The sequence below is a fragment of the Harpegnathos saltator genome, unplaced genomic scaffold (assembly GCF_003227715.2).
Source record: "Harpegnathos saltator strain DR-91 unplaced genomic scaffold, Hsal_v8.6 scaffold144, whole genome shotgun sequence".
Lineage (NCBI taxonomy): Eukaryota > Metazoa > Arthropoda > Insecta > Hymenoptera > Formicidae > Harpegnathos > Harpegnathos saltator.
The window spans coordinates 90,266-112,923 of NW_020229922.1; the positions used below are offsets into that span (position 1 = coordinate 90,266).

General features: G+C 38.5%; 2 protein-coding genes across 6 annotated transcripts; both read right to left on the reverse strand.

Moving 5' to 3' along the window:
• Positions 1-877: 877 nt before the first annotated feature.
• Pect (phosphoethanolamine cytidylyltransferase) lies at positions 878-9,705 on the reverse strand. Of its 4 annotated transcripts, none has more exons than XM_025308227.1 (6): positions 9,479-9,705; positions 6,882-7,019; positions 5,225-5,404; positions 4,565-4,991; positions 4,066-4,286; positions 878-3,132 (listed from the first exon to the last, which is right to left on the reverse strand). In XM_025308227.1, exons 1-6 carry the CDS (start codon positions 9,523-9,525, stop codon positions 3,126-3,128), a joined length of 1,020 nt encoding a protein of 339 aa, XP_025164012.1. In that variant the 5' UTR covers positions 9,526-9,705; the 3' UTR covers positions 878-3,125. The 4 variants fall into 4 exon arrangements, with proteins under 4 accessions (XP_025164012.1, XP_011153206.1, XP_025164011.1 ...); XM_011154904.3 differs by having other exon boundaries at positions 878-3,119; positions 9,479-9,703; XM_025308226.1 differs by lacking the exon at positions 9,479-9,705 and adding an exon at positions 8,498-8,804 and having other exon boundaries at positions 2,954-3,119.
• Positions 9,706-11,645: 1,940 nt separating this feature from the next.
• On the reverse strand, positions 11,646-20,863 carry LOC105191478 (ATP-dependent RNA helicase dbp2). Of its 2 annotated transcripts, XM_011154905.3 has the most exons (7): positions 20,735-20,862; positions 20,485-20,662; positions 16,124-17,343; positions 15,719-15,778; positions 13,517-13,747; positions 13,070-13,240; positions 11,646-12,674 (listed from the first exon to the last, which is right to left on the reverse strand). In XM_011154905.3, coding segments are annotated over exons 2-7 (1,836 nt in total). In that variant the 5' UTR covers positions 20,487-20,662; positions 20,735-20,862; the 3' UTR covers positions 11,646-12,522. The 2 variants fall into 2 exon arrangements, 1 of the variants encoding a protein (XP_011153207.1); XR_003114445.1 differs by lacking the exons at positions 11,646-12,674; positions 13,070-13,240 and adding an exon at positions 14,192-15,054 and having other exon boundaries at positions 13,562-13,747; positions 20,735-20,863.
• Between the last annotated feature and the right edge of the window lie 1,795 nt (positions 20,864-22,658).

Here is a 22,658-nt window from a genome sequence, read left to right on the forward strand (position 1 = left end):
CGTCGCACACATGATGCAATGTTTCTGGAAAAATCGCCTCACGATCTATCGATATTGCTCAAACGAAGAGAACAGTCTCACCATACGATGAGTAGTCTCTCAAGCGTGCAATGCTATCACGTGACCTGATATCAAGCGAGCTGATCCATCGATCGTTCGCGTAATCGTAGGATAAGTACCTCGCCGAAAACGCGAAGGAACTCGCGACGGATTTATATTCTGGGTGGTTGCACCAATTTATGTCACCTTGTAAATAAACACGCGCAGCAAAGCGCTCGCAATTTATGGCGTACCCCTTAACAGCGAACGGTTTACGAACGATTACGTACATTATGCACGTACAGAGCGCTGTACGTGTGTCCCGATTGTATCAAAAGATATCGTAGAGAGTCTTTGATAAATTATGAATTAATTTATTTTTAGTGATATTATTTTTCACCGTGATAACTCACATAAAGCCCGGCGCAAATTCATAAGATCTCTAAATTTAGATCGCACATACGATAAATTCTAATGCATAATATAATAATTTAATTATGGAAATTATTGAAAATTCACGACTGATCTTAGAATGTATTCGTCTGCGTTGTTTACGGTGTTTAAATTTTACATTCCTGGAAACGGAATGCAGCTAATTAATTCCTACGCAAGAGTTTTGAACCAAAATCCTTTCTAGAAAAAGAAGAAAGAGAACAAGATCCGCTGTGAAAGGGCCAAAGTATTATGTATTTAATAATAATATTAATAATGATAATAATAATCGTGCGAGACGAAACACAAGCAGTTGCGCGAGATGGCGCAATTCGATTCTAAGGACATACCGATCCTGATCGATGCGTAAAGGTAATTAGAAGGCGTAATTACATTAAACGATTACTGTAGAACGAACGTGTACAATGATTATTTATTATAAAATAAAAGACAAAACAGAATTTTCTCTCTGCGCGTTACAATTCGTTTCAGAGTCAACTCTCTCTCTCTCTCTCTCTCTCTCTCTCTCTCTCTCTCTCTCTCTCTCTCTCTCTCTCTCTCTCTCTCTCTCTCTCTCTTTCTCTCTTGTAGAAAATCACAAACTGTACAATTTTCTTCCTGCGTCATATACTTCATTTGTCGTTGTGTCATGCACGGAGGAACTTGTTGTTGTGTGATGTCTATCAAGCTCAACGAATGGTCGGCTACAATTACTCGTCGAGTTACGTCGTAAGATTTCCTCGTGACGGAAAATCAACGGACGATGTGGCGATTTTTTTACTATTTAACAAGATACAGATAGAAAACTCATGACAATTAATGACGTCAAATTTTAATCGAGGCGAACGATTCGAGAATTACCTCGGATGTTTTCTCGTCTTGTCTGCATTGTACAACGAAGTTTGCGAATAAAGTAAAAGATTGCACAATTTCCTCGTCCTCCGGATACAGACAGCTAAAATTTGAAGACAGGCGATAACTTGAGCTCATTCAATCTATGATGGGCTCCTTAAATCTAGCGAATCTTTGGCTCCGTTGACATTTTCTTATAATATTTTAATACGGCGGTTGTACAATATCCTGCATTTAATCCTGCATTAAAAAACCTAATATCTAAGTTACACGTTGTAACTCTTTCGACAAGCGTGCTTGTCGTAACGTTAATCGTCTAATCTAACCGGTCTAAGACTTCTTGCGAACTCGCAGAATTTGGCCATAAACACTGCAGGCATCAGTGACGATCAAAATGCATCACTGAAAGACACGCGATGAGCGTACGTAAATGCTCAGGAACTTCCGATTAGTTAGACCGAGTCGAGTGTATCCCTCAACGATATCTCCGAATAAATTAACTCCCAATAAATCTCCGAATTATTCAACGGAGAATCACGTGGAGAATATTCAAATACAATTCCGTTTAGATATACTTTTAACTAATATCAGGATACAAAGTGTCCGTTAATTGTGGAAAAGCCTACATTTCGTATTGCATGACAGCGTTAATCCCTGAAGACCTAACGTCAATACAACTCAAGCTATACTCACATTCGTTTCTATCACTGATCGAGTTAGATAATGAACAACTTGCGCACACACGTGTAGTCGAAAGCGTAAGAAAGAATACAACGACGGAGCGAAGTGATAAGAATATTAAAGCGAATTCTAAATGAGAATAACGTGCAAGCGTGAGGATGGCCGAAATTCAGCAATTCGAGTTTAGGGATATTTGATATTTCGTCTCCTACGGCGCATCTTGTGTGATCACTTATGATCACTTACGGTTAATCTCAGTATAACTTGCATTAAGCAACGGCATCACAATGTTCACATCGTGTGACAGTACGATAATTACTAAGCGTATCTACATCCAAAAACTTTGCGAAATATTGCGATGTATCTTTCATCTTGATGTTATCCTTAAGAGATATATCGAGAAATGCGATGTAGAATGTCCTAGGACTATCGTCTGAGGACTCGATCGGAGAAATGGAATTTTCAACATTGAACACCTGGCCACGGTCTCTAGTTGAAATTTGTTACAAATAAATAGCTAGGCGGCGTATATTGTTCTCCAATTGCGACTTCCTAAATAAAGATGTATCTGTTTATTGAGGAAAAATCGACTTGGAAATCAGTACAAGTCCGTGGATAGGAGGAATGACGTTAGTTCTGAGACACTTTGCATACAGAATGTCGTCCGACTGTACAGTTGTCGTCGTCGTCGTCGTTGTGCACCTTTTTTCTCGTTGCAACGCGTTGCAACGAATTGAACTCAATAATGATAATCACGCCGCTAATCTCGGCGTAATATCCGATTTCAACTACGTAAGGCATTTCGAAACAATAAATTAAGTATCAGTATATGATATCATATTTACATATATTGACTATAAAATTTAATCATGTCATACACGTAACACCTACACTTGTGTACATGCGTACACATGTACACACACACACACACACACACACACACACACACACACACACACACACACACACACGCACGCGCACACGCTGTAACAGTCACGAGAAGAAGCGAAACGAATAATTATTCAGTCCTGTTATTTTTCTTAGACTTCATGAGGGCTTCGTAAGCGGCAAGCTCTTTTTTCTCCTTCCTTATATTTCTATTCTCGTATTCCAACCTGCAATTAGACGCTAGATCAACACTTCATAGGTATGTTCACATTTCTTGAAGATATATATGTTTTAAGATAACACCATCTAAATAACACTAAAATAAATTTATCACGACGAATGAAGGAATAACACAAAAAATGTTTCTTTCGAAGTGTAACACTACAGGAGCAACGTGTGAAACTCGAAAAAAAAATGTATCTTGGGTGGATGAAACTGTGTATTTCGCTAAAAACGGCAGATGAATGAATGACAACAAATTATAATACGAAGTAGGAAACACATGAGTTTATTGCAGACTGAATGAGAAGTACAAAATAGCCAGATTGTCCCGTCAACGATTGTTGAAATTCATAATAATCGTACGAAGCTCGTTCGGCCTGGGGGGATAAAACAAGAAGAATGTAATTCCGATCTTCGTGTGTGCAACGTTAAATTTATGTATAGTATAGTTGGGATGCTGGATAGGAAGAAACATATCTAGATGTAGTTAACTTAATTCATTGCCAAATGCAAATGCACACATATCAATGCAAATATATAATATTTCCGTGAATAACTAATCGTGCAAAATATCATCAAATCGCGATAATGTCTCAGCAGTCATGAAACGCGATATGCTATTATAACATGATTTCAGATAATTATAATAAATCGTAGTGTGCGAGAAGTATAATGAAGAACCTTACATAATTTTTACGAACGTGTTTTATCCTCTATCTAGCAAAATTAAAGACATTCGTAAAATAAGATCGTAAAATAAGGTGCGTAAATTTGATGCAAGTACCTTGAAATCACGGACTTTGTAAGTGATTAAAAAATATACCATATAAATATATACTGTGACATTAGGGAGATTTATAGAATTGCGCATGTACACACACTGCTGTGTTCCGTCTGATTGGAAAGTATTTGGAAAGAAAGAAACCGTAAAGTAATAACAACGGAACATACCTGTGCAGAATGATCCTTTCGACAATTTTTTCGGTCGTCATGTCGTTACCACTATCTAACAACTTAAACTTATTTTGACGCTTAGGCTCTGCGTATGGATCCGAGCCATCCTCGCAGGGCATTATAGGCGTTTGTCCGTGACACACAACGGAGACATTAAAATGTTCCATCAGATTTCTTGTCACTTCGTACGGTGCGCCGATTACAACTTCATTTACGTACTGCAAATAGAAAGAAACAAACGCGGTGTAAAAAAGAGCGCACGTTCACAGGTAACAATGTAGCTCGTTTCCATATTATCTGCCGGCAACAATAGCGTAAAAATTTCTATCTCGTAGCCGTCGGTGCGAGTCCATCTGCATTCGAATACGGAAACGACTCTACTTGTACGTCCGAACGCAAAATGCGTGTGCGAGAAGAAATAGTCTGCATTGCGCTAGTTTTCGTCCTCGCACTTTATAGATACCAGACAATATCAGACGCCGAATGTAAGGCTCACCTTACACGCCAACACACTGAGAACCCGTTCGTGCAGGTTCATAATGGGATGATTGCCGCACTTGTATCGGTTAACGGCGGGATCCGTGTGCAGGCCAACTATAAGGTAGTCGCCCTCCTTCTTAGCGACTTCCAGGAAGTCCAAGTGCCCCACGTGGAAAAGGTCGAACGCCCCCGCCACGTACACGATCTTGTCACCGGGCTGCGGCGCCTTACCGTCGCTGAACTGTATAATTTTCTGCGTGGTCGGCAAGAATTGTGAGCAGCCGGTCCAAGGGTTTCGCGCGGTTCGGTCCTGACCCATGCGCTTGCTCGGCTCTCTATCGACGCTGTATTCACTGTCACCTTGTCGGAAGTGCTGCCGCGTCATTAGAAGCATGCGACCTACGAGATCGGTCGTTGAGACGCCGGCTGTGCGTTGAACTTCTCTGGAAACACGAAAGGAGACGACTCTCTCTCTCTCTCTCAGCGAATAGTTGCGTAATTTCAATGAAAGTCTTCAATGAAACACAAATAATCGAGTCAGTGTGTCGTGCGACTCACCCACGCAACACGCAAGTCTCAAAGGCGTCTTAAAGACGCTCAAGAGATATCTTTAAGACGTCCTTCAGATATGCGTGCCGCGTGACTCTTAACATTTGCCGCGAAACCTGTAACGTACCTGTAACGACCGGCTGCCTTGACTAAGTGATACGTGTCCACACCGTCCGCTGTGGTAGTGATATCGTCGCCGTGAACACAGAAATCACAGTTGTACTTGTCTAGTGTCTCCAATGTGGTCACGTAAGGAGCAGCTTCGACCACTTCATCCACCCACTTGATGCCGCGGACCATTTTATACCTGAGTGAAACAGAGATTCCGCACATTTCCATTAATGCACACAGTCATAACGACATTGTATATTTCGTTTAGAATTTCGCGCGACATCGACATGTTCGTCACGATTTTGCATTATCGCGTAATCTTTAATTGAGTCAGGAAACAGTGTATCGTATGATGTAGGAACTAAAGCTAACAAGGCAAAACTCTTGCGTTTATGCAACATTACATATCGTTGCGTTCATTGTATGTAGTTATGTTTTGTTTTTCTTACGTGTATAAAGATATTGACCTAAAATGTCAAGGTTGCAATCCAACAACCTGTCAGCTTTGATGAGATTATATAGCCTCGAGTATATTCATTTTTTATTATTTCCAAGCAATAATGAATACAGAAGTCGGATAAGCATTTCTCACCTTGAGTAAGACATTCACCGATATGTCAGCGCGCAGTGTCAATTATTCATAAGTATTAATCATTTACGAGTCCAGCGCATAATGAATTAATAATTAGATGCGCATTTTTGATCGATGAAGACAATCAATGTGTCAAATTATTATAATTAATAATTAATTTATAATACAGAATTAATAAATAATAATTAATTAGCACGTAATTAATATTTCGTCTGGAAATAATAATTAATTTTAATCAAATTTTAATAAATTTTATAAATCATGAATTTTTAATGGCATTAAACGTTAATGTTGCTCGAATATGGCGGTGGTTCCTTCCTCAATTTTCCTTTCTTGCCGATATTTATCCAAATATCACGATTAACATGAAATATTACGTTAGGACTCAATATCACGATATTCCACAAATCCTGCCATATGTCGATACGGCGCGAAGCTATGTAGCTATTTATAGTGCGCGAATGATTGGTCATAATTTAATGAATTAGCACGTCGATAGATCAAAGATACCTTTTTGCTGCAAGATAACCCATGAAAAAAGAGTTAAATATGTTTTAAATATGGTTCATGTTTGTCCTTTATGTGGGCCAAGTTGAACCCAAATAAGAAGCAAATATTAAATTAAAAGGTAGTTTTAATTCAAATATGTTCTCAATACGCATCCAAATTAAATTTAAATATGGTCCTGTTATTAGATTAACTTTGTCATTAATATTTAATATGCGTCTGACCATTAAATTAAGTCTAAATTTGATTTTACATTTGAAGGTACAAGTAAGATTTTAATTAACACTTAATTTGGTTTTTATTTGAGTTTAACTTGATATAAAGGACGAATATATGATGCCACATTTGAAACATGTTGAACTGTTTTTCACGGGAAAATGCAAGAACAGGAGATTGCAGGAGGATCCTTCGTCGATCCATCACGCTGGGCATCGCGTGTTTCGGAAATATAAGTGTATGAAATTCGAGAGGCCGATTAACACACAATAACCGAGTTCAGAATAAGTAATCAAGCGTGAGTCGCCATTATGTCGTCTTGCATAATTTCCTTCCATGAAACAACAGAATGACGTACCTTTCTTGCTCGGTGAAGACCGGAGGTCCTTTGTGCTTCGCGATTTCTTCATCCTTGTGGACACCCACCACCAAATAATCCCCCAGGGCCTTGGCTTGTCTCAGGGAATTGGCGTGTCCGAAGTGCACCATATCGTAGCTGCAATTATTGATATTATTGCACCTCCCATATATCGATCCGCATATAATGAATTTTAAAATCGTTAAATTCATACATTTATCTATATTCTATCTATATTTAGTCTATATTCTGATTGCAAATTTGACGCTAAATAAATACGGCCGTCAGATTCTAGATTATATTCGTCTTGTGCAAGAGCTGCACGTAACGTTATCTAAGTTGGAAAATGAGGAAAACGCGTTTTATCATGCGCTGATCATGCGATTAAATTACGGAGTATAATTTACAGCTTCCGCTTAACACTTACGCAACACATGTACGCGTTATAAGTTAGAATTAGAAACATAAATTAGAATCTAGAGCTGACGATATAATTAATAAACAAACACCCCGAAACTGATAAATAGCGATAAACATTGTCGGAATTGCATTGAATTGTACACGTACAATATCCCCCATACGTGAATTTATGAATACAAACACACGCTCCGCAGATCGTTTATCTGCTGGGTCAATGTTTAATTGGCGTAAAATGGATATTTATAAATGCAGCACACCGCAGAAACAACAGCGGCGCGATCGCGATCGCGATCTGTAATTAAGATCAAGCTCAATTTCGTCGCGGTAAATACCAATTGAAATCCACCCCATATGCGCTTTGAGATAATCGTGACTCGAAATAGGCCTTCGCAATGAACCTTGAACGTAATTGCTTTATTATCAATACCATCCTATTGTATCGCTCAAGAGTTTCGAGATAACACATGGAATTGCTACGGCGCGAAACTGATAACGTACCGTATTATCCGTGCGAGTCAACTTTCTGTCTTGACTCTATGAAGAATCATACGATATTGCGCCAAACTGATCGGCGGAAACTTTACTGCTAGGAAAACTACTACTACTAGGAAAATACTAAATAAATAATAGGTTGCGCGCGAGGCCGATATCTCCGGTTCGATTTGCTGAAACCGCAACTCGTGATTTTCTGCAACCTATACTTGGTGAGTGATAAGTAAGTTTTTCTTCGTAAAGATATGGGGAACACGCTATACGCCGGGTCGACACCGTGCGAAATCGACTCGTGTATTTTCGACCATCGATCGATCATAAATGAACGATTCCCGCCTACCGACGCACGACGCTAATCGGACGATTTATTTTCATTCTGTATATTTTTAGCGCGCTATATTCCCCGCGGCGATAGGCGGCCGAGAGAATCGTTGCTCTTTGTTGCGGCTGAAGCTCGAGTGGGCTAAAACGCGAGTTTAAATTCGGCGCTATCGGGGGGAAGGACGTCCGTTGCGCGTGGCCGACCCGGACGATGTGCCGTCTCACGCCGACGCCGACGCTGACGACGGCGAGGACACACGGAGAGCCGAGGACCTCCTCGAATTGTGTCACGGCGAGCCAGCGGCTTCAATCGTGCCTCGCCGATTAACCCTTTGAGGCCAATCGCGCAGGGGAGTCGGTCGTCCGAGTATTTTTCACCTCACCATAACGACACCTCCGCGTCTCCTTCCCCGTTCGGGCTTCTTTCTCATAACGGTCGCGTCATACGAACGTGTCACGCTCATTCCACGAGCGATTTCGTTTAAATTCACTCAGCCCACGTTCGCAACGAAACTCGCCGGGACGAAGCTGGGGGCTCGCGGTCGGCTGAGATCTACCAGGACCGCCGCGATTTCGCTCGTCAGGCGCGCGCGCGCTTGCGTCAGCTTCGGACGTGTCCGTGGCGCGATCTTATCGATTACTCGCGTTCTCGCACGACGGAAATCCACGCGCCAAACGGCGACGGACTCCACCGTTGCGAACGACACACGTGTTACACGTGTCTCGCACAGCCGGCCGCCGCGCTCGTCGACGCGTCTCCCAGTGTCAGATGTCAGATACAACATATTGCGACGCTACAGCGCATGCGTGAGATGATGTGCTCTATGCCAATGACGGCAATAAAGCGCATCGCAGGGTCCATGAAGGGGCCCGCGCTATTCGATCAGCTGTCTTCCAGGCTCCAGCGTAGTTTTCCTGCATTTCTTGCGCGAGTGCCTTAGGTTATATCTTAGGTTATATTGTTCAGTTACATTAACATTATAATTCCAGTGGATGCTAAGTAACAGTTACGTTACATTAACATTATAATTTTTCACTCAACTATGTAACTGTTACATAATATTTGTATTAGACTCATATTAGACTATAGATTGAGAATTACTATCGGACCAATTAAAATAACCACGATTTAGATTATCTAATTTGCTCGCAATTGCAATTCTCAATACATAATATAATACGGGCGCTATAATACCTTAAAAAAGATACGATATTGGGGCTTTTACTCAAGCAGTGAGCTCCTACGTCTCTCACGCATGCGCTGTAGCATCGCAATATATTGCATCTGACATTACTGGCGTCTCCTCGACGTTTCTCAGGAAACGTCGCGCGCTGCGTTGCGCTCGCTCGCACACGATACTCACCAGCCGTCGCACCAAACGCGAACCTCCTTGCGAGTCCCTTCTGTCATCGTGACCTTCGCGCGCGCGCCTCTCGATGAACGGACTGACGCGTTTCTCCAAGTGGCGTCCGGCTGTCGGGCGGTTAACCTCCAAGAGAGGGAACGAGGAAGAGAAGGGAGAGAGAGAGACACAACGACCACCACCGTCCGCTTCCTCGGAGCTACTGCGCGCGTCGACGTGTCGGCGCGTCGCCTTTAAAATCCGCCGCATAGCGCGCCCCACCCACGTGCTGACTAATGTCGTCATTAGACGAGCTGGGACTGAGAGCGACGTCGTTCGAATCTGCTCCCGATTGCTTCGCGAATGTCGTTGGAAAAAAATTCCATTTCTATTGTGCTCAAAGCGCGACGGTGCGGCGTGGAGTCGACATTCCTTTCAGCACTTTACGTCGTCCAGGTGCCGACGTCTTCTCTCATCGTAGTTTTCTTTTTTGTCGAAAAAGGGAAGCGAAAGGCGAATATCGGCGAGATGACTCTGAGATTTGGTTTACAAAGTGCTGAATCAATCGCGACCTTGTGATTGCAGCGTGTTCGAGAAAGGCGAAGATGCCGCATTTCCGTGACGAGTTCTACCGCATTGGCATATATGTGTGACGTGTGCCTGACATTTCTACGTATCGATTTATCCGTAGAGATCTCAAATCTGCTTCTCTGAACACCCGATATATTAAATTATTTTGCGAATCTATCTGAAATTCTAATGTACGCAAATTACATGGGGCGCGATACGAAGGGGATCAATTATGTACGTCCAATACGTTTCAAGCATACAGAATTTATCGAGTTGCTCATTTAAAAAAGAGAAACATATTTATGCGTGAAAAGCAGACTTTAAACCCAGCCGTTCGTATAGAAATGATAAAGTAACACGCCACATTAGCATTCGATATTAACTCACCGAATATTCTCAGTGTGTAACGTGAAAAAGAAACAAAAGTTTTCGGGACTATTTTCTTTTAAACGGTTCAGACAAATACATGATATAATATGATATAATACATTGCACATTAAGCAATGTCACACTTGTTCCATAGAGAAAAATGATTGGGAGAAAAATAAAAAAATACACTAATCAATTTATAAAGTTACAATAAATAAAGCTACTAAAGCTAATAAAGTTACAATTACAAAGCTCAATGTTTGGCTCAATATTCGAAGAGTGTAGGGATTTTCGTAGAGTACAAAAGGCCTATACTTTTATATCGGAACATCATTCAATAATATATTCCGACTGTATTTTCGATGGCAAGTTAAAAAAGAAATACGGAAAAAATTAAGCTATATCAAATTATGGGGATATCAGTTTTAAGTTTTTCGTCAAAATCTCTACAAACTTATATCGAATATTAAATATCATACTACTAAATACATGTATATATATATGTATGTGTGTGTGTGTGTATATATATATATATATATATTATATATAATAATTTTCTAAATATAATAAGATAATCATTTCTCCTCGACTGATTATTTTATTATATCCATTAAATGTTACTGTACACGAAAAAGGAACACCGGTTAACATTTTGCACATTTTAATATCTCGTAATAGCGCCACAATGTATATATTCATGAGATAATATTGATGATTCAACTAAAAACCCACTTATCTAAAAAAAGTAGGGAATGTTATCAGCAGACATTACGTTGATGTCTCGAATACAGCGGATGTCGCAGTGAAACATACACAAGGGCAACTGTTTTTATCCAGATCGGAAGGCAAACTCTGACCGGATCGTACGATTCGTGATAAATGAAACAGCCAATGAATAAAGCCGAGCCTCTCCTCGGCTTGAATTGCGATAACTGTTATCAGTAGCGTGGCATAGTGGGATTCTCTCAATATCTGACTTTCTCCGATAACGAACATTTCTCGTTGTAGTAAGTCATAACAATGTGTTGCCACAATTTGTAACATTACTCGCTCACATTATACACACAACGTATAATGTGTTCTCCGGATACGTGGTAATCACGTATGCATAACGTCGAGATGCCAATTGTGGATTTAGACGTCTATAAAAATCCATGCACTTTCTAGAGAAGAATCTATATTTGTATGTGACTAAAATATTATATATACTGATGACCATTAATAACGGTGAATAATGCGAAAGACTTCATATATTAATACGCAATGTTTGTGATATATTTATTTCGCTTTTGTTCACAGGATAAGTCTTCAACATCCCGAATGATGTCTATGGACATTGCATATGCAAATCGTTTCCCAGGTGATGTCTGTAGCGAGAGATTTCTGTGTTCAAACTATTAAATACAAATTTAACACAATCTAGAGATCTGCAAAAACATTGTTGGAATATCAACACTCATCTCAGAAATACATCGACTCTTCATTGATTATTTTGTTTCATTCGATTCGTTCGAACTGAAAGAATTAAAATGTTACAAATTACAATTTACTCTTAAGATTTAAAGCGGAAACGAGAAATACACACGTATTATTTGACGCCGAAGGAAGATCGAAGCAGGGAAGAAACGCAGGGAAAAACACGCAGTTTCGGTCTTTTCCTGCTTCTTACGCTTTTTATTCCACTGTAATACTATTACATCGTTAAAAGCTCGTCTAAATTTAATACCGTGCAATAATTTGCAATTATTCTAGCTAATACACAGTCCTTATGCTTATTGGAAAAAAAAGATGAGAAAAAGCTAATGCTTTTGAGAATGTAAATGACACAACGCGATCGGACGTGCAATCAATAGGAACTGCGCTCCTAAACACTTGAACACGATCACGCTAAGAGACAGGAAACAATGAACAGCTATCATAGACATCGTGAATATCTTCTTTCTCCTGTCTTCGTTCCTCCGTGGTACTATCAGCCGTACCTTCTAACATTTTTCACTCTCTTTCGCACTTCGAGTAAAAAATGTAAAATATTCATTAAATTAAGAGAAAAAAGAAAACAAAGGAGTTCGGTGCAGAAGATGGTGCTAAAATAAACAGGTCTAATGTCCATATTTGAGATCACGAAGTCAATAGCCATTTTGTTGTCTGTAACTGCCACCGCTACTCCCGTATCCACCGCTGTTCTGATTGTAGCTACTCGAACCACCACCGGAGCCGCCACCACCAAAACTATTTTGGGGGAAGGATTTGGCGCCGTATCCTCCACCGGTTATCCCACCTGCATGAATAAAAATATTTTCTACTTATTTACGTTTACGTCAATGTCGTTTGTGGCATATCTCCTTAAATCGTCACTACTTATTTTAAACGAATCCCAAATTTTCACCTTGGCTGATAATATTCTATCACTATAAATTATTTAATTTGCTTTCAATAGTCTCTTCTCTCTTTTATATGTGAACACATGAGCGCAAACATACGCGTAGACGCGTCTTTACATTTAAATATAGATTAAAGATGAAATAACATTCACATTCTATCGTTTCCATCTTTTTCAATGGATTAGATAGACCCGATAACGTCACTAATCGCTGTCCAATTAGTAATGAAATTAACTTCAGTAAAAAATGTTGCAAGATGCCAAGGAGGTATATTTAATTGAAAAAAACTAACCGCTGCTACTTCCGCCCCACTTGTTCCGGTCACTGGCTCCACCTCCACCACCAGAACGGTCGAATCTGCTTCTATCTGATGCATCCCGGCCACCACGAGATCCACGCGAACCACCACGGCCGCCGGATCCTCGTCCGCCGCCACCTCCACTGCGACCTCCATATCGACCTCCTAATCATCACATGTACAGAAAAAATGTAATAAAACAATTTGTGCGAGATAACGAAATGTCACAAATAGAAAGTGTGACGGGAATCTCTTATCATTACTTCCGTACTGGAATAAAACGGGAAAGTAAATTTTATGATCCGTTGAAAAGAATGTGAGTGAATGTAGACGCGCGCGCGCGCGCGTGTGTGTGTGTGTGTAAAATGTATAAATATATGTATATAAATAAATATATATATATATATATATATATACAAGTAAAAAATGAGCGAAACTTACTCTTGTAAATGCCGGGATTCCTCGACAGCTCGTACAGTTTCGGATTGACAACTTGCTTAGCCTCTTCGAGAACTTGAATTAAGTCACTAGCCTTGTGCGCATTGCCAGGAGTGAAAAAGGCGTACGCTGTTCCCGTACGCTGCGAGCGGCCCGTACGTCCGATACGGTGCACATAGTCCTCAGAGTTGGACGGATAGTCCAAGTTAATCACAAATTTGACATCCTCGACATCTGCGTAATGCACGGAGTCACAATCGCGGCACGGGAAGAATACTTGTTCTTTTGTGGTTCAATTAACTTATAAAGCGAATCGATCGAAGCATTTACCAAAGACGCTGTCTCCTTGCTAATGGAATTAAAGAACGAGAGAGAAAGAGAGAAAAAGAGAATTCGCTTGGAGATTTTGTCATTTTACATCGACGACATTGATGTTCGTCATTGGTCTTTCTACCCTTGCCGCTCTCCACATCGTCTCTACCGTGTCCGATGCTTCGAGAGGAAAGAGAGATCTTCTTCAGTCGGGAGAGACAAACGTTAAAGATTACCTACCTACCTTTAACGTAATCAATGATTTTAATTTGAGGATTAACCAAACAACTTTAGTTCCATTTGCAATTCGCACATTAACACTCAAGGTATGTTGACCACAAAGAGCAAGTCTTGCATATTAATTACCTGTTTGCGACTAGAGCTGGAAATGTAAATACATTTGTTTTGGAAATGTAGAGGAATCAGAGCTCAGATGGTTCTCATGGAATTCTCGCTTCACGTATTTAGCGAGCTCTATAGTATTATTCTTATGCAAACGTTACACCCTTCTCTACCGCACCAAAGTATGGATCTCGGCTGGTATTTCAAAATTTGGTCCTTGTACACTGCTCCGGTTGGAATGGTTGGAACACCAAGCGTGCGTCTTGCGTGTGTTCTCCACTCAACCCCACGCGCGTACTCCATTGAACAATTAGCATCAAGAATTACGCACTGCAATATTGTGAACAACTCCCTTCATACACTTTGATGCTGAAATTATTGTCGACAATCACTGTGTGGTTATTCCTCGTCCAATTGTCCGGCCGAAGTTATAAAATGTGCGGCGCGAAGTTCACGCTCATCAGTGTACTGTTGGTAATTTCAGCATAAAAAAAAGAAAAAAAAAAGAAAAAAAGAAACGATGGTCGATAATCGCCCGGGTCCAGGGCATCACGATTATTGCAATGCAACTTGATGTAATTTGTTACGATCTACTATTGCAACGAATGGAACCGGCAATAATCTCTATCCCTTCGCATATCATTTTTTTTGTTTTGTTTTGGTTGTCCTGGCATGCTAGACGCCCTAACATTACGATATCTCCATACTTTGGACCGTCGCAGGTACAGAGTGAGAGGGTTTTTCGAGTGGCACGGTGGGCCGAGGCACAGCGTTACAATAGCTTGTTGCGAGGGGGCGGAGACCAGCAGTCACGCCCCATTCAAATATATTTTCCAAGCAAGCTCTCCAGAGTTCTTATCATTGATAAAACTCCGTCGCATGTGCCTCTGAAAACACATAGAACAGCACGTTAATACCAGACTGACAGGACTTGTCTCGAGATCTGAGATCAAAATTGAAAGAGATAAGCCTGGCTAAAACCTTTGCTTACCTGACTCCCTCACCTTCAAAGCTGAAATATTTCGACGTTCTTTCTGTGTCATTACTATATTAGCGCGCAATGTTTCGAATTCAACGCGAGATGCATAATCGCGTTTGTATGCGCGACAAAATCAAAAGAACGTCAAAATCTGCCTATGTTAGCTTATAATAAAACAGAAGAAGTTAAAACTTATCCCTGCGTTAATCGTATATCGCTAAAGGTATAATGGCGATGTTAAGCGTTCTGATAAGAAGCGCGAGCGTGCGCTACCGCGTTTCCCGCATTAATAATCAGCCGGCGAAAAGAAATCAGCATGAAAAGAACAACAAAACTAAAGAGTGCCAACGGCGAAATTAAAACGGAAAAAATTATTGTTTGTACGCTCCTGGTATTCCTAAGAGTTCATGGAATTATCTCCAGCCACACTGGTAAAGGAGTAACGTCAATCAGTCTGGCACATGCCGTTATCCGTTGCCACATCATAATACCACGACTCTCACAAATGTGAGATAACCATCGCAGCCTGACCCTTACATCACACCCATCTGCAATTATCTGCAAATTCTTACCTAGACCTCTCGCCGCCACGTCAGTAGCCACTAGGATCGCTGATCTGCTATTCCGGAACTCTGGAAACAACATTACAGAGCTTTGAGGAAAAAGAACACGTCAGAAGTTTCGCGAAGATCTTTTTTCCGAGAAATATTGAGGCATATTCTATGACGCAAGATAGTAAAAAGGACTTTCAATACGATGTAATTCCTTCTTGTAGTTCTTTTTGTATCGTAAATTTTAGGTCCCTTGAAGTTCCACGAAATAAACGAAATTGTTTAAATATAAATAGCGTATAATTCAAGATGTTACAAATGTTATTCTGGACGTTGTTATAAATTTGATAACTTAATAGCAAAATTTAATACCGATATTAAACAATTTTGCTTTTTGTATATTGTATATTGAGTAATGGTACTTACGGTTTAGTACATAGTCTCTCTCTTGTTGGCTTTTGTCTCCATGGATGCCAATTGCCTGCCATCCGTATCTATTAATAGCTCTTGTTATATCATCCACTTTCCTCTTAGTCTCCACAAATATTATAGTCTTATTTTCCGGTTCATTGGAGATCTCCTCCAATAGTTTCATGAGTTTACCCTCCTTCTCATATTCTTCGCACACATCCACGATCTGGAGGATATTGTGATTGGCAGCCAGTTGCAGCGAACCAATATTGATCTGTATGTAGTCCGTTAAAAATTCCTCCGCGAGATTACGCACTTCCTTCGGCCATGTAGCGGACCACATGAGTGTCTGACGGTCGGGTCGAATTTGTTCTACAATTTTCCTAATTTGCGGCTCAAAGCCCATATCAAGCATCCTATCAGCTTCGTCCAGCACTAGATACGTACACCTACGTAAATTTGTAGTGCCACGTTCCAAAAAATCTATCAAACGTCCAGGAGTAGCGATGCAAATCTCTACTCCACGCTCGAGATCACGTGCTTGTGGTCCTTTTGGAGCACCGCCAAAGATACACGTGTTTCGCACTTGCGAGGACATACCGAAGTCTGATGCCACTTGCTGAATTTGCTGCGCCAATTCCCGAGTCGGCGCAAGAATCAACGCGATCGGACCGTCGTTTCTGCTCAATCGGGGCTGATGATTGATGTGTACGATCGCAGGTAGAATATACGCCAATGTCTTTCCCGAGCCAGTTTGCGCTATACCGACCATGTCGCGACCGGACAAGGCAATGGGCCAACCTTGCGCTTGAATCGCGGTTGGTTCACCGAAACCTTGCCTGCGGATCTCATTGAGAACATAATCCGGGAAACCACCTTCTTCGAAATAAATATTGGGACCTGGGACGTTAGTTCCCTTCACCGTAATCTCCTTATTCACACGGTATGCCTCCACTGCGTGAAGACTCCTTGTCATTACATTTGGATGTGGTTGGTAGAAGTCTTTTCTGAATGGTTGCAACGTGCTCATATCCCATCGCGGTTTACGAAGACGTTCGCCAGGCTGACGGTTCTTGAAGCTACTGTTGCCGAAACCGTTGTCTCTGCTTCCACCGCTGCTGCCGAATCTACTGCCGCCACCTCCGCCTCCTCCGCCGCTATCTCGTCCGCCAAATCGACCACCTCCACGTGCACCACCACCTCGTCTGTCATTGCGTTCGCGATCGCGATATGCCCTTTTCAAAAAGCGAAACAATGAAACATCTATTATATCTATAGGTACGTAAAACTGTCTTACTGTCTAATGTTTCTCTCTCGGTGAAAACTGTGTATATCTCGTAAATATAGTTAAAAAATAATATATCATTAGGTCAGAGATTTGACTATAATATTATGCACTACAAGGATACAATAATGAATGGTAAACATCGAGATTTTCTTATTTATACTACAATAAAATTCGCAATCTAAATGATTTCCAACGAATCATTGTAATTCCGTGTAATTTCGCTCCACGAATGAAACAAAGTAGAAAGTTAGAAAGTCTGTGAATCGGCAGACGTATTGACGCTTACGTATATGCGCAGTTCTTTTATCCCAAGACTTTTTAAATCGCTTGTACATATATATCTCTATACAAATCAATGCGTTCTATTGATTCGACAGCTCTTGCCATTGCGGTCGAGTAACTACCTGGCGAGAAAGCCGACCACAGTGTATTGGATGTCATGTTTCAAGAATATAGTTTAAATTATAAATAGAACTTATAAATGGAATATAACTTGATACAAATCTTCATATTAATGTAATTAATATCTATATGAATATCAATATAATTATTTAATATAATTAATAATTATAATTAATATTTGCGTGAAAATAAATGAAGGAAAAGTACAGAGAAACAAAGCAAACAAAGAAAACACTTTATTTTAATCATGTGAAACATATGTAGATATTACGCTAAGAAATACATGAAATGCTAAAAATACTTTACAACTCTCAAATAAAAACATGTGTGTTGTGTGTGTGTGTGTGTGTGTTGTATACTTATGTAAGATAAAATTTTTTTGAAAGCTTTTCTTTTGTAATTCAATTAGTTGAGTTTGTTTCTTTTTTTTTTCAATGTTTAGTATTTCTTTTACTCTAAAGACATAAAGCACAACTTTACTAACTAAAAGAAATAGGTTCTTAGTCAGTTCTAGATCCATATGTCATGCATGTCTTAATACTTATTTATTAAAATTTCCTACGAATTAATTTTTTAATTAATTTTATATATTATACATTATTATACAACAATCAATTTTATGTGTGCAAGATTAAAAATCATGAAAATAACTTCAGCTATAACATTGATATTAATATATGCACACACACACACACACACACACACACACACACACACACACATATTCTTTAATTTTTTAAACCTTCCATACATATGTATAAGACCATAAAATTCATAAGAAATTTTGGATAATAAAGGTTAAAGCATCCATAACATATAGATATAAAACAGTTAAAAGCTTATACTTTTCAGCTAAACTAAATTCTGTTTTCTATCTTTAAAACTAGATAAATATATGTATGTGTTGTAGCTTGTTCCTCTTTTATGTTTTACCAAACATAAAGATCTTCACATTTGGTAGAATATAAAAACCTGAAGATTTTTTATATAAAAATAGTATCACAATATAAGATTTTAATTTGTTCTATAAAACAAAACAGAGCATTAAAGTACCAAAAGAAATAAAACATTTCATAGATCTTGTAGGTACATAGGCAGTCTGAAAAGTTTTCAACCTGACATATACATGACATTAGAAACTGTCAAACTATAATTGTATTGGAAAGTGACATCCCTGATATAAACCCATGTAAAATTTTATTTGATCTGTCAAAGTCATTCGAGTAGTAGCACCAGTTGAAAAAGCTTTATGCAAGATAAATGCCGCATTTGCTAACAATTGACCAAAAACGTATTCGAATACGTATTTCTCAAGCGTGTTTGGCACATTTTTATCATTTTAAGCAAAATAAAATGAATTTCAAGTGTCATTTCATAACTGTTGATGAAACTTGAATCCACCACTATACACCAGAGCAAAAAGAACCTTCCGGAATCACACTTTAATGATGGTATTGGATTATTGGAAAGACTTTGGAATAAATGTATTGAAGTTTCAGGAGAGATTATATTGAAAAATAAAACATATTTCATGGCAAAAAAATTTTTCTTTTATTGTTAGGCCGAGAACTTTTCAGATTGCCCTCGTAGTTGTAGGCATCCAAAAATATTCTAAAGTTCTATTTAAAACTGAAAAATATTTAATCTTCTCCACTATTTATTAATCATTTATGTATATTTTCATATATGATAATCATATATATATTTCATTTCATTTATAATTTTATACATGTATATATAATCTAATATTGGTTATATATATGTATATATGAACAATACACACATATATATCCAGACTGCACATGACTCCTGGAGACATCCTATGGACATCCTGAGGATGAAGAAATGTCCCTAGGATGTCCTTAAGATGTACTCTGAACGTCCTCTGACATTTGTAGGGTATATACATGTATATATGTATATATAAATATATGTGTATATACAGATACATGTGTATATACAGAATACATGTATATATACAGAATACAGATATATATATATATATATATATATATATTCAATAGAGAACAAAAATTAAATATTTTTCAGTTTTAAGTATATTTTTTAAACATTTTGATCCCTAAACTTTTTAATTTGGCATATTCTAGAACAAATAAAAAACACAGTCCTCATAACTCTTTTTTGTTGGATAATAAAGAAATAAGTTACAACCTTCTTTCCTGTTTTTTGCCATGACACAGGATGATGTATATATGCCAAGATCTATCTACAAAGTCTATAAGATGTTTTATTTCCTTGGTACTTTGATGCTAAATAAATGAAACACAGATATAAGTGATATATCAAAGTGCATTTATATAAAAGGAGGTCACAAACAGGGCAACTAAATGTTGAATGTATGTGTGATGTATACATGTAGCATAGTATGTCATAAGCGTGTGTAAAAGGATTACGTGTACTCTGAAGAATGTCGTCATGGGAAATCCCGCTTTATCTGAGCCGACTGGCTTCTTTTTTCCGAAAATCAATCTCCGTGAAGCTTGTGATCTCTATTTCTACACTCGCGTTCGATAGTTGCGAAAACCGAAATTCGCTTTTAGCAAGCAACATGGAGGGCAACATCGAAATCGCATGCATCAGCAACGACATTAAAACGTGTGGAATGATCGCGAGGATAATTGCGTAGAATTCTCGTAACGATTTCTTCGATAGAAACTGTACTTACATTGAAGATTGTAGTGTTGACGAATTACAAGAATCTACTGATCACTGGTACGCTGGAGTTTCTTCCACAGGATGCCGATCACCTCGATTACTATTTCTCGCGATCAGACGTACAGGATGTTCGTAATGAATGTGAATGGAACGGCGTGGCCGGCGTCATACGCTGGCGCCAAATAGTCCTGAAGAGAATCGAGATTATAAAATCGATTAACTATTTGTACGGCTATGAAAAACCTCATATGAGCGATTACCTTTTGAAGTTGATTTATAGAACGTCAAAATATGGTATATTCGTCTATAAAATTCTTAAAAATATTCGTGTCTCTCGCCCGAAGTGACAATGTTGAGCGCAACGGCGGAAGTGTAACGAAAGATATGTCGCATCGTTGTCGATTTGCGCGAGGTCTGTTCTTTTTGGGCGTTTTCCAACTGAGGAACACTGTGTTCCACATCAGTGTTTTATTGGCTACATATTATCTACAACATCTTTTTAGATAATTCATAGCCAATAAAATGTTTTTATGTAATATAGCGTTTCTTGCTGAAAATGGCCTTTAGCTGTCTAGTGCGTTTAGTCTAAAGGCCCATCTACAGTGGCTGGAAGAATAAGGTTGAAAACGTAAGCGGTAAGAAACGAACCAACCACAGTCGATTACACGTATAAATCACATATAAATGTATAACAGAATCGTAATTATCGTAATGCAGCTTAATTCTCTTAATTAAGTTCGTATTGTTTTAAAAACATAAACATGTTTATTTATCTCTACCTTTTTCGGATATCCCCCGGAGTATAAGACTTACATCGGATGATTCTTGTCTGTTCTGTGTTCCCTCATTTTCATTTAATGCTGGAGTATTCATTTCATCTGAATCTGTATTATTATAAAATGTCTCACCGCGTATATTTCATTTCTCGCCTTTCGTTATGAGTCACTGCGCAGGCGTGCTCCGCAGGTGGAGCAGTGACTCTCATTCTCCTCGAATCGGGATGCGTTCCGAAAGTTGCAAAAAAACGGGCACATACTATTATGTCCGCGATCATACAGTTTAAAATGCTTAGAATAATTTATATGAATTACTGTAAAATAAGTTTATTGTGTGTGCCTTAGAGTAAGTAATCTATCACAGATGTATATATCAGATGAAAATAACCTCAAAAATTAATATAAAATTTACTCATATCTTATCCATAATAAGATTTTCATCCATAATAAGATTTTCATGTTAATTTGAATTATATACTTGTGAGATATCTCGACATTATATGTACATATTATATCTTTTAAACTGGTTTAAATTGTATTTACTGGTATTTGGATTTCCAATCCAAAATAAAAAAGTGTACACTCTGTATAATTAATATTAAAGATAGAGTATAATATATATCGCATTATTTTAATAAAAAGGTTATTTTCCATTAAAGTACTTGTTTTATTATCAAATCCCATTCCTATCATGTCACATCATGTATATATAAAATTAAAATATATAAATTGCAGTATCCTAATCTAAAAATTTATTAAAAATTGCATCTTTAATTTATAATGACATGCACTAATGACATAATGAAATTGCTAAATATATAATTTTATATACTTTATTTGCTTTCTTTCTGCTGTTATCTTTTTCTTTAAATACAATATATGCATTTATTTAAAATAATTTATAATAAACATGATTTATTATATATTTGTATTCAGTATTTCCAACAGTAATGTAATATTTTCTTTGTCACAACTATAATATTTCTTATAATCAATAGATACAAACGCTATATGTGTTACTAACATTTCTTGTTAGAATTTATGATTATGCATACAATAATACTTGCATGTGTGTATACAATGGGTGCATTCAGTACTACACCGCTCACTGAGCACTAAATGAGCTCTTGCATCTGATTGGTGTATATTTTTAAATCTAAAGATATATACCAATCAGATGCAAGAGCTCACTTAGCGCTCAGTGAGCGTTATAGTACTGAATGCACCCAATATATATTACTTTTACTGTAACCAATCAGACGTCACTATCTTTCCACATGCGTGACGCATGCGCATAAGTTTAGTACATAACTTTCGGAACCATTTACTTTACCCAAATTAGCAGTCTAGTTATAGAAGAGAATCAACCAATCAGAGTTCTTCATTTCTATCTTGAGGAGGGAAATGA